This window comes from Podarcis erhardii (assembly GCF_964252035.2).
Source record: "Podarcis erhardii genome assembly, chromosome: 10".
NCBI lineage: Eukaryota > Metazoa > Chordata > Lepidosauria > Squamata > Lacertidae > Podarcis > Podarcis erhardii.
In genome coordinates, this window is record NC_138500.1 from 65,025,305 (window position 1) to 65,038,547 (window position 13,243).

The following is a 13,243-nucleotide window of genomic DNA, read 5'->3' on the forward strand; positions in this document are numbered from 1 at the left end:
GCCAGAGCGGTACCTATTTATCTACTTGCACTTTGACGTGCTTTCCAACTGCTAGGTGGGCAGGAGAAGGGACCAAGCAATGGGAGCTCACCCCGTCGCGGGGATTCAAACCACCAACCTTCCAATCGGCACATTCAGAGGCTCACAGCCATTTCCCAACAACCATAGTAGCACTTTCATAGGAGATAAGCAAACGAACCCAGTTGCACCAGCAGTCATTTCAATTCCTTATAGCGCAAAACACATTAGTCAGATGGATGATGAGCAACCGCTGCATAAAACCAACAGTGTTAATTTCAAAGTCCATATGATAACTGGTATATCATCTGTAAGGTACTTCTTTTTTTCCCTTTTACCATCAGTGTCCACACCACACAGGAAGTGCACTCAGATTTTCCAACCTTTGAAAGCAGCCGGTCCACATACATGTTGGTGTTTTAGCCTTAACATTAAATTATGGACAGTGCTTGCCAAGTGTGCCTTTGATGTACAGTGGTTTACGAACTTAATCCGTTCCGGAAGTCCGTTCTTAAACCAAAGCGCTCTTAAACCAGGGTGTGCTTTCCTATAGCAGTGGGGGACTCAATTTACAAATGAAACACACTCAACAGGAAGTGAAACCTGTCCTTATTCCAAGGCAAAGTTCACAAACCAAAACACCTACTTCTGGGTTTGCAGCGTTCTTAATCCAAGTTGTTCATAAACTAAGCTGTTCTAAAACCAAGTTACCACTGTTATTAATTCTTCTCATGAGGGAGAGATGGTGAAAGCTGTTTTGGACGTCATCAACACCACTGAAACTCCTGATGTAACACTTGATGGCTGACTATCCCAAGGCCATAATCTCTGGAACTAGTAGAAGAAGCCTGCTTCACATACATTATCATTATTGTGTTATATTGGTACAACGGCTCTCCACGTGATACAAGCTAATTAGTTGTATCCATTTAAGTCAACCCAACGCAAGTACAGTTGGACCTCCACTCCCTAATCTCTCCTTGGAAACCCTGGAGCAGACTGTAGGGACACAGGGAGATAAGGCTGTAAAGTTCCATTGTGCAAGTAAAACAGGGTGGCTTAATTAAATAAATTTATAACCACTGCATAGCTGTCACACTGGTGTTGTCATGTCCTCCTTACAGGTTTTACCATGTAGATCAGCATACAGTGACATTCCAAAAAAGTCTACTATCTCTTCTGCGTTCGGGTACATTGGGTGTCAGACTAACTTGTCTGAAACACAATAAAAAAACTTAAAAGCTTGGATCCAGCCGGTACCTCTGTCTTTACCTCATGGCTGAGGAACTTCATTGTGCTCCAAGATAATTTGGACTGTTTCATTTGAAACATTAAATACTTGTGGTATCCAAGTAACGTTCTCCATTCAACTAGAATAAATCTTCACTAGTCACAGGTTGCCAAGCTGCATTAGCATCCAAATTACTATGGTATTATTAGAATTTCTTTCTGCAATTATGATGCATGGCTGATCTTTCTGTGTACACAGATGTGGAAGGGACCTATGAAGTTATTGTATCCTTATGTCTATCTGTATTCATATTACGTGAAAAGAAAGAGTTGAATTAACGATAAGCCTTTAAAAAGCATAAAGTTAGACTTTGACCAGTGTCTCACCCCCTCAGTAGTGATAATTGTGACCATAGTACTTTTATTTTTCCTGAATGAAAGAAAAAAAGGTGTACTGGTTTAGCAACTTGACAAATCGTGTCCTCCTCACAGAGGGCACGTGTTGTGGTGAGATCAACGTGACTGACCCAAGGTTGTGGGTGGGGTCGTTTGGATAGCCACAACGCCCAATTGGTGGTCCCTCGTTGCTGGGTTCAATTTGGCTAATGGGAAAGAAGGCAAATGGTTCGAGGGACCTATTTATACCCATGCAGGTGGAGCTGTGGGTTAAATCACAGAGCCTAGGACTTGCCGATCAGAAGGTCGGTGGTTAATCCCCGCGACGGGGTGAGCTCTCGTTGCTTGGTCCCTGCTCCTGCCAACCTAGCAGTTTGAAAGCACGTCAAAGTGCAAGTAGATAAATAGGTACCGCTCTGGCGGGAAGGTAAACAGCGTTTCCGTGCACTGCTCTGGTTTGCCAGAAGTGGCTTAGTCATGCTGGCCACATGACCCGGAAGCTGTACGCCGGCTCCCTCGGCCAATAAAGCGAGATGAGCACTGCAACCCCAGAGTCGGTCACGACTCGACCTAATGGTCAGGGGTCCCTTTACCTTTACCTTTTACGTGTTGTAGAGCTTCCTCTTTTCGCTCGTGCATCAGAACACCCACCCACCTCTCCCTATATTTAGGGTTTTTTCAGCAATTGACCTTGCTATGCCGTCGTGTGTTGTCTGTTGTTGGGACAGGGGCACGGCAGGAATTTCTCCACTTGACTGATTGGCTGTTGCCATTTGGGTTTCACCTGCCATGTAGCAAATCATCACAACCTGTAAGGTTGCAGATAGGCACTGGTTCAAGGTGGATAGGGATGCGGAGCTGTGCCAATCCCTATGTGAAGAGTATTCTGTTAAAGGAATCCAAGGACTCAAATTGGTTTGGTCAACCCCCGGTAGGAGGTTGTGCCCATGCCTGAGTCCCAGGGAGCATATGGGGAGTGGACAGAGTCTGCTCCCAGACTCTTGACCTTCCTCAGGTGTTTACCATTAGCTGTCCTATGATGCACCCTAGGTCAGTGCTACCTACCATGGGCGTAGGGAGCTAGTCGAACCAGAGCCTATGCAACCACTCACTTATCTGTAATCAATAAAGTTGTGGCCTAAATTCTGCCAAAAACCAGAACAAAAATTTGAGTCGAATGTGTCTTTATTTATTGGGGAGGTCTCGGGATCTGAACACGCAATACCTAATTAGTTTCCTAATTAACAGTTATATGATAAGGCCAATAACTACTGAAACTAGTTAGCTCTTCTGTCTTGAAATAAATTATCCAAGCCTATTCGTCTGAATACGGATATGGAATAATCCCAAGGTTTTAGCAACAAACACCTGTCTCCTAAAGTTTCCCCCACCAGCCAACACCATGCTAGTAACAAATCCATCAGATCTTTCCTTTTTTGTTTTATTTGTGCTAGATTTATATCCAGTGAAAGCAGTAACACACACTATAAATTCGGTATTTATAATCTTAAGAAGCCTTATATCTTAAGTAGGATGACATTTAAAGGCTGAGATCTCCTACAGTACATTCAGAGTATTTTCAGGAATTTAACGGATACCAATCCATAAAACTTCTTATAGTCATAAGAACTGTACTTATTCAGCTCAGCTCATGAATACACTAAGACAGGGTATTTGGAGTGCAGCCATTTTAGTCTCACTGAAGATAAGCTATTTAAGCCACGGTGCTTTAATTTAAAACAATTTGCACCCATTGAAGTCAATGCAATTAGAATGGCTAAAATCCAAGTGTCAACTGTAACTATTTCATGGATCACAGTTGCAGTGCATTAATTTAATTATGTATTGCTCTTATTTTCTATATTTAGAGTGCAACATATTTTACATTCTCCCTTTCAAGGACACAACGAAAAGCACACACACCATAATTTTGTAAGAGTCTGGTGAACTAGGATTCATTCACAATCAGTTTTGACCCCAACTATTCTCTGTAAGTTTTCAAAGATAACTGGGTGTGGGAGGAGGGGAGAGAAAATAATATTAGCTGAAGGTAATGTGATTAACATTCTGGTCTAAAAAAATAAAAATTGGTGTCAAGTGAAAATGTGCTAGTCATCAGATGTGAACACTAACATATGTGAATATTAAACCAGAGATTCAACAGGGAATCAAACCTATAAAAGTCCTGTATTTAAGAGGTTGTTGTATAACACTGAGGTAAACCATGATTTGAAACAGTGGCGTAACGTGGGTTGTCAGCACCCGGGGCAAGGCAAGTAATTTGCGCCCCCTAACCCATGGATTTGCGCCCCCAACCCTACCCCCCAGATGTTGCGCCCAGTGAGGCCGCCCCCCCCTGCACCCCCCACGCTACGCCACTGATTTGAAATGAACTATGAAGTGTTATGAATACAAATCTAGGTTGGGAATGCTAGTCAACTGAAAAGGCATTGTCCACACATGTTGTCAAATATCCCATGACACTAAGAATGACACTCTGAAGATGGCAGGTTACTTTTACATGTTTGCCTTTGACATGTTAATAACAACTATTTGTTACTTTGCTTTATTTCTGATTTTATTTATTTTGTTAACAGTATGCTGCTCTAGCAAGAATGACCGCTTAGTGAATTGACTATAGTTACAGAAACCTTATCTAATTTTATTAAGTTATACCAATTCACTATGGTTTTTAAACCTTATCTAATTTTATTAAGTTATACCAATTCACTATGGTTTTTAAACCTTATCTAATTTTATTAAGTTATACCAATTCACTATGGTTTTAAAAATGTTACGTTCATTATTTCATCTTAATTTAATATATATTTAAAAACATTTCAGTTTAATTTGTTCTTGTAATTAACATATGCATTGACATTCTCTGTCTCAATTGCTCTCAATCAGACTTAATGGCTAGATTATTGTCTTTCTGACTTCAAGTACCTTTACAGCCCTTCTTCCTGTGGCAGAAGCAAAAACAGTACAAAGGGAGGGAAAAAAGTCTAAATTCAGAATTTATGGTAGCTGTGAGGTGCAGCAGTGGGTTTCTCCCTCTGCCTAAATAAAATGTAACAATAAAGGCAGAAGTCCCTGCCTTTGGCATGCAGTCTGAAGCTCTATCAAACAAGTTCAGTTGCTCTAGAATTTATCATTGCTACAGGCTCAACTGTTTATAGCATCAACAACCCCTAAATTCTTCAGATTCGTAAGTCCTTATCAGGTCATTTCAGGGTTACTTATACATACTTACATCCTTCTAAATAACTAGGGAGTTCCCTGACTATGCACTAATCAATATTCTGATTTGAGGTAGTCTCTTTACTACCAACCTGATAGACACTAAGCCGCTTGAGTTCACTATTTGAATTATTTAAGAAAATGATGCTGATAAATATTTTATAATGACAACTTACACAGAATCTGATACACATTTTTGGTTATAAATTATATTGGTTGTAATAAAGTTTACTTCCAAATAGGGTATTAATAAATAACATGCACGATGGGAATAAAAGAACAGAATTCATAACAAAATCTATCCTAAATCAAAATAGGTCGGCCAATTGGTGCCAAAGAAGGATAGAACTTTCTTTATGTATGCAACAATGGCAGCAAGAATACTTATTGCAAAATATTGGAAGACACAAGATCTACCCACCCTGGAAGAGTGGCAGATGAAGGTGATGGACTATATGGAATTAGCGGAAATGACTGGCAGAATCCGAGACCTGGGAGAAGAGTTGGTGGAAGAAGAATGGAAGAAATTTAAAGACTACCTGCAGAAACACTGTAAAATTAATGAATGTTAAAATGATGTTGGATTGAAAATAAGTGGCATTAGCAACAAAGTTAAAAAGAGTATGCAAAAATGAATTGATAATGGGTGAAAATATAGAGTTATAATATGTTAAGATATAGAGCTAAGATTAATGAAAGAGGGTAAGGATTTGCTGATTTGATTATATTAATGGGAATACAAAAAGAGGAGGTGTGAGGAGGTCAAAGAAACAAGCTAATGAGATTAAAGTTATAAAAAATGGATTTGTTTTAACTTCTTTTTTTCTATTTTTCTTGTTTTCTGTATTTTGTATTTTTGTCTGAGAGTTTTTTCTTTTTTCTTTTACTATGTATTTTTGTATTTATGACTTTGTAAAATCTTAATAAATATTCTTAATATATATATATATATATAAAATTTCATTGGTACAGAATAAATGAGTCTGAAAATGTAGAACATGGGTCCACTCAACACTAATACATATCTAAATCTTAAGCACATAATGACTTTGGTTGAACCAAAGCTGCATCTATATCTTCAGGTAGAAGAACTCAAATATATCATAAACTGAGTATACTAGAGGAAAAGTTGGATAGGAATCTTTAAACTATGCAAAAATAAATCAAGTTAACATGCCAGACAAATCAAATGCAATTCTAAAATTAGTAGACCTATTAAGATCTTTGACTTAGAACTGCATTATTTAAATCTAAAGGGAAGGGGGGAAACAACTAAACATACCATCGCAAAATATGATGGAGCAAACAGAAAGAACAAGCAGATTTTAGAGTACCAACAAGAATGAAGGCAAAACACAAAAATAGAATGGATGTGATGTTTTATATTTAGCTTGGTGGGCAGGCAATGAAATCCCCTTTGTGCTGTCTTCTTTGATAGTCAGTGGGGGAGTCAAATTCTGATGAAATGGTACTGAAGTCTCAGCATTTTTTATTTTTTTTAAGGGGCTCAAGTGTGAGTCATTTTTCAAAGCAGACCTGAATTTATTATCTTTTTTTACAGAAGCATCCATTTGTATTTTCCCCTGCAAAACCTAAATCAAAACATGCTATTTTTAATGCTGTCTATTTATAACAGGAGTCCTGTTTTATCTCAGTTTAATTGCAACCTGAACGTTTGTGGGTAAGTTTTCATCAGCAGGCTTACACTGCTGACTGCACCACTGGTGTCTTAGTTGGAATACAGCAGCTCATTTGAGACATAAAAATGATCTCAAAGTGAAATATTTTCATCCTCCCTCTACATCAGCATTTTTGCAAGCTGCAGGCAACACACTGCATCTGCAGTGAATCATACAGAATGACGTTTTTAATGAGGTAAGGGGCAGCAGAAATATAAGGTATAATACAACAGTTCCATTCTAATGTCATATTCACCAGCACTTCCACCTCTCCCCAACCACATTAACTTTCATGCAGGAGTGGTCACGTTGGCTACGATTCAAATTAAGATGTAGAGTATTAAACTAGCAACGTCAGTTAGGCTGGCTGTGAACCCAGCTCTTGATGCTCGGAGGAAGCAATAGAAAGGTTTTCGAGAAGCAATCTCTCTCTTAACACAATAGTACTGCAATGCAGGACATCCATTTCCTACACCATTACAAAACCAATTCTAAGTCTGTGGATTCTGGCAGAGAAAACATACAGCGCTTGTTCCAATACGCCATCTGGACAGCATGGCTTGGTTGCCCATTGGTATGGAACTGACGCACAACCATCCCACAGATACAGATCCATGGAGAAATGACCGGACATTTCTCAACTTCATCAGCTAACAGAAAACAAAGGCTCCAGACCAGAAGAGAAAGCGAGTCAATTGCCTGTTAGAGGCACACAGTTAATGTGTACAAGAATTTCCAGAGTAATCCTCGGGTCAACATGTTCACTTGGCTGGTGATTGCACAAATATTTGACAAGACACTTTTTCAATCTGAACAAATAAAGTGCTTGATAACCAATTCCGTGTTGGGCGGATATTAAGTTAAATGATCTTTTGTCTCTTACCATCGACGCAGGCTGGCCTTGCTCTCGTTGTACCGGCAATCTGTCCTTTTTTACATGCACAACGAGCTGTTTGTCGGGCTATAGTCCTTCGGGGCTGACTGCTATCTCTGTCCAGCGTAACAATCTCACATGTACCTGCAGCCAATTGACCTGGAAAAAGAACCAGCAACAGGTACCATAGTCACTGAATGAACCATAGCCACTCTATTACAGAAAAAAAAAGTCACAATCCATTGTTGTAGCAGGCACACAGGCACTCCACAACAAATGGAAAACGAGCTTATGGATACAATAAGAAGAGAGGTAACTAGAATATTCTCCTTGTGCTAGCCAAATGAAAACTTTAAGTCTGGACCAGTCAGAAAACTATTTTCTATAAATGGTTTCATGGAACAAATCACTTTTACTTTGTTGAAAGAACTACTTTAGCAGTGATTAAAATAAAAGATGTATTTCAAGTACACTTGTGCAAGAAGCACAAAAATATTCAAAGGGAAAAGAGGTATGTTAAGAATTACCTATCCTTTATCCAGAGTACCTGGAATTATGGATCCATACCTCCACAACTTTGGTGAAACACAGTACAGTTTAAAAATAACAAACTGCAGCCAGTTAAAAGCTTCATCATTACTCTGCTTCAATCTTATTTCTGTTACAAAACATCAGCATAAAATATGTAATTGCTTTAAACAATTCTAAGCAATAGGAATTACTCAGGAAATAAAATATTGCCCCATTCAACTTGTGATCTTTTCCATAATATTTCTATATTACTACTACTTAGAAAAGCAATAGGATTACTACTCTGAAAAAATTTTAAGGCAAAAAAATATATCGACAGAAAACCTTGTACAGGCAAACCCCGTTTTAGGCGCAAAGGATATGTGTGCGATTGTGCACATGTGCACAGCACTGAACACAGAAGCCACCTGGAAACAGATGTTACTAAAAGATGTTACTAAAAGAGTGGCGCAAGGAGGGATGGAAGCTGAATGAGGCAGGATATTTCAATTGCACACAATTTTGTGCAGGCACGCAATGACCCAGAACACAACTCCAACACAAATCTGGGGTTGCCTGTAGCGGCCACAGCAATGAAATAAAAAGGCGTGACACAAGAAAAGTTTGGGTAAAACATGAGGGCATGCTTATTTAAATTTATACAAATTTATACAAATTATCTGCAGTGTGACTGTGTGGGAACCTCGCTTTTGGGTGAAGCCTGCCTTGCTACATGAAAAGGGGAATTGCCTTCAGTTCCACTACCACCCCCCTTTTATCATGCCTGAGGGTAGATAGGGAGGCCTTCCTGACCCACCCACTCTCAGGGGGGTAGGCCCCCAAGGTAATCCTTACCAAGCCAAGAAGGTTAGTTCCTGGTCTCGCCATTCACCATAAAGGTATCCAAGGATGCTCGCCCAAACTCTGCCCTGTGAAAGTCCAACACATTGCTGCCCAAAGTGGCCAAGTAAACAGGGATAATGACAGGAACAGTGAAGTTTTGGTAGACCCCTTTCTTTCCCCAGGGCTACAACAGTTTAACAAGAAGGTACAGCAACTGAGGCGGTCAGTGGAACTTTTGTGACCGATGTCCCTACCATCTGCCAATGCTATAATATGAACTAGAATACTGAGTGCCAGGAACTAACAGTAGCAGCAGAGAAAACATGCTCCCCACTTTGTTTTCAACTTTCTTGGGCACATGAAACTAACCACAATTACCTTGAGTTTCTGCTTAACCCTCAAGAAAGAAGGTCATTTTCACTGGACAGGTTTAATTCAAATCCATCAAACCTCCTTTGGGGAAGGTTCTCAGGCAGGGTGGAAGGAGAAAGAACTTGCCCATGTGAAGACCACCTGGTGGAAACCCTTACACGTATGGTTCTTAATTGTGAACTATATGCTGATCTCCGTCAGCAATTTCTAGATCAACTCTGCATCCCCACATGGAAACCAGAGTTGGAGGTCATACATTTTCTATTACCGGGGAATGATCAGGAGCTCACCAAGTTAGTGGCTAAATATCTCCATTTGGTTTTTTGTTGTCAAAATACACTGCAGACATCTGATCTCCTTGGAGACCTAGAGATGTGACAATAGATTGTCCTGCCTCCTTTCTTTGAGCAAATGTTTTGTGCCACTGGGGAAGTGGTAATTCTGTATTGATTTGTTTTGGATGTTTGGATGTGATGCCAATAAAAGGTTTGATGATGATGATGATGATGATAGGAACAGCCAACCAACAGAACAACCCAATCAACCTAGTTCAGAAAGGCAAAGAATCAAAACAACACTGTAAGAGAAGGTGATGGCCAAACTTGGCCCTCCACCTGTTTTGGGACTAAACTCCCATCATCCCTAGCTAACAGGACCAGTGGTCAGGGATGATGGGAACTGTAGTCCCAAAACAGCTTGAGGGCCGTGTTTGGCCATCACTGGCTTCCATAGTCTGTTTGCTCAGCTCCGCCCACCCTACACCAACACAATGTGTGGCTCCATGCTTCCTGGGTAACACTGGGCTCAGTTCCTAGTGTGCGCACAAAGTCCCACTGCTGCTGGAGCTCTCTAACCATGGTGGCTAAGCAGGGATTGTTTAACTAGGTTAATTTATTTTTAAAGTAACTCCCCTCCCACCGATAAGCTTTAAAAAAAACAAAAAATGGAGGATGGTACTGTTTGCTTTGTTGCAGCTGTTAGATTGTAGTTTATGTCCTGGTTCTTAATGTAGAGCCGATAAAAACATAACTTTCCCCCTAAACAGGTGTTTTATGTTTGCCTCCTGCAAGACAGAACAGAGCCCCCAGTTATTGGCTCATGATTGAATATATAATGTTAACTTTATTTATGTGAACCTGCACAGGCAGAATGCATTTAATCGTCAGGAAATCTGAAAATAGGAATGAAGTGCAGGTGCAGATACAGAAGTAGACCGGATCGCACAGTTATGCTAATATCTGCAATATGCTGAAAGTTATATAGCAGCAGAAATTTGAATTTGCACAAGAACGTGGCAGAGCAGATACCACCTTTCTGGCATTTATAAGAACCCTCCATACTTGGGCAGGAGTGTGTGTGTGTGTGTGTGTGTGTGCGCGTGCGCGCGCGCATGCACACATTAAATACATAAAATGACAATAGTAGATGCTTCACTAACCTTTCAGAGCAATCTGGAAGGGACATTGGGGAAGTGAGAGAGAGGGTGTTCCATTGTGCAAACAGATGCCCATTCTGATAGTTCATGGACACTATTGGCTGTAACCCAATAAATGTATTCTAATATGGTTTCCATTTAGGGTACAGTGGTACCTTGGGTTAAGTACTTAATTCATTCCGGAGGTCCGTACTTAACCTGAAACTGTTCTTAACCTGAAGCACCACTTTAGCTAATGAGGCCTCTTGCTGCTGCCGCGTCGCCGGAGCACGATTTCTGTTCTCATCCTGAAGCAAAGTTCTTAACCTGAAGCACTATTTCTGGGTTAGCGGAGTCTGTAACCTGAAGCATATGTAACCTGAAGTGTATGTAACCTGAGGTACCACTGTAATCAGAACTTTCTCAGTGATGCACTTCTGTGGCAAATATAACGCTTTTTTAGATCATCAGGAATATGCTGTATTCTGTACCTGTGAAAATGTGAATCCCAGGCACCTATTGGCAATTGGCTGGAGGTGGCACTGGGGTCTAAACCACAGAGCCTAGGACCGAACATTCTTTATGTATGCAACAATGGCAGCAAGGATACTTATCGCAAAAAACTGGAAAACTCAAGATCTACCCACACTGGAAGAGTGGCAGATGCAGCTGATGGACTATATGCAACTGGCCGAGATGACTGGCAGAATCCGAGACCTGGGAGAAGAGAAAATGGAGGAAGACTGGAAGAAATTTAAGATGTATCTACAAAAACATTGTAATTTGGTTGAATGTTAAGAAGGATGCTAGATTATAAAAAATTGGCCACCACTAAATTAGATTTAAATTTTGATGATAAGAGAGACTAAAGAAAATATAAATTTTTTTTGGAAGAATTGCTAGATTATATTCGAATGAGTGGATATGAGATTGTAAACAAGTTGATAATTTGTTTGGAAAAAACTTTTAATGATGTAAATGGGAGCGGGAGACGTGAGGGAGTCCAAAGAAGTGATGAAACTATGTTTGTGACAGAAGTAAGATTGTTTATTATTTGTGCATTTATATTTAAAAATTTTAATAAATATTTATATATAAAAAAATAAACCACAGAGCCTAGGGCCTGCCGATCAGAAGGTCGGCGGTTCGAATCCCCACAATGGGGTGAGCTCCCGTTGCTCAGTCCCTGCTCCTGCCAACCTAGCAGTTTGAAAGCACGTCAAAGTGCAAGTAGATAAATAGTTACCACTCCGGTGGGAAGGTAAACGGCATTTCCGTGTGCTGCTCTGGTTTTGCCAGAAGCGGCTTAGTCATGCTGGCCACATGACCCAGAAAAACTGTCTGCGGACAAACGCCAGCTCCCTCGGCCAGTAAAGCGAGATGAGTGCCGCAACCCCAGAGTCGTCCATGACTGGACTTAACTGTCAGGGTCCTTTACCTTTACCTTTACCTTTTGAGGTACTATCAGGACAATCCTGGATGGCTGAAAGCAGTTTTGTCCTGTTGCGGGGAGGGGTACCTTTGTTTAGTCATAGAAGGCACAATGAACATTGAAACATTTTCTTACAGGATCCTATGCCAGCAAGAGGCTCTGTTCTGTTTGAACTTAGCATTCTAGAGACCTTTAAAAAACAACTTTGTTTTATATTAATCTAGAAATGTATTTCTCTGAATTGCACATGCAGCCTTATGTTACACTCTCACACAGTAATTTTTCTCCATGTGCCGTCATTTGGATGCCTAGCAACACAAGCTCTTTTTATAACTCAAAATGTACAAAGGTTCATTTGACTAATTCTCTGCTAACAAATTTTACCTGCAGATATCACATCTGCTATGAAGAAGTGAATCCCAGTAGCCACTGTATAAAGGTTTTTTGCAGATTTCCTAAGGAAGACTAAGAAGCATGCCTATATCATATATGCATGGACAACATATACACTCCAGAGCAGAGGCCGCCAACTTGGGCTGGGCGATATCTGGTTTTCAGCATCATGATTTATCACCAGCTATACATCACGATATTCTGATATATCATCATGTCTGATATAAGGATGGATTTATGTAGAGGCAAGTGGTAACTTCACAGTTTTTCCCTGCATCGTGATTTTTGCTGACGCCTGCTCTTGTGATTCGATGCCGCCTGGGGAGAGCTTAGCCAGCAGAGATAACAGGGGCTGCAGGAATCGAGAGAAGCATTGGCTGGCTTCACAGTTTTTCCCACATTGTGATTTTTTCACAGCACACACATACACACACATCATGATTCACCATACATTGCCAGGTCAAAAATTATGAAACCGGTATCACAATATGGACTTCAATCTGGTTTGGGATGATATATTGATATATTGCCCAGCCTTTTTGCCAACTTGAGGTGTGGAGGCTGTGGACACATCTGCAAACTGGACAAACTGTTGTGAGAGTCCCACACATCCCACAATTGTCTACCAAACGATGCTTCAAGCTGAATGTCAGTGGCTGTGGGCAGGACCTCATGAGCACCAAAGAAGGCTTCTGCAAGGCTTTACCAATGCGATATCGCCATCATAAGATGAAGGATCCTCTAGGCTCCCAAATATGGACCGAAAGAAAATTCAACTCACAGACCCCTGGCTACCAGTTGAGAATTTTGCTGTGACCAAACTGATTAATTAATTAATTGAT

The 13,243-nt window shown here is 40.5% G+C and overlaps 1 protein-coding gene across 10 annotated transcripts in view; it reads right to left on the reverse strand.

Moving 5' to 3' along the window:
- The window catches only part of TAFA5 (TAFA chemokine like family member 5), a 348,113-nt gene that overhangs the window by 165,098 nt on the left and 169,772 nt on the right, over positions 1 to 13,243 (reverse strand). For all 10 annotated transcript variants that reach the window (XR_014160512.1, XR_014160513.1, XR_014160514.1 and 7 more), the window contains exon 2: positions 7,447 to 7,596. Coding sequence is in view for 3 of the 10 variants with exons in the window: in XM_081878135.1 (XP_081734261.1) it covers positions 7,447 to 7,596 (150 nt within the window). In the remaining 7 variants the exon portion in view is untranslated. The remainder of the gene's footprint in view (positions 1 to 7,446; positions 7,597 to 13,243) is intronic.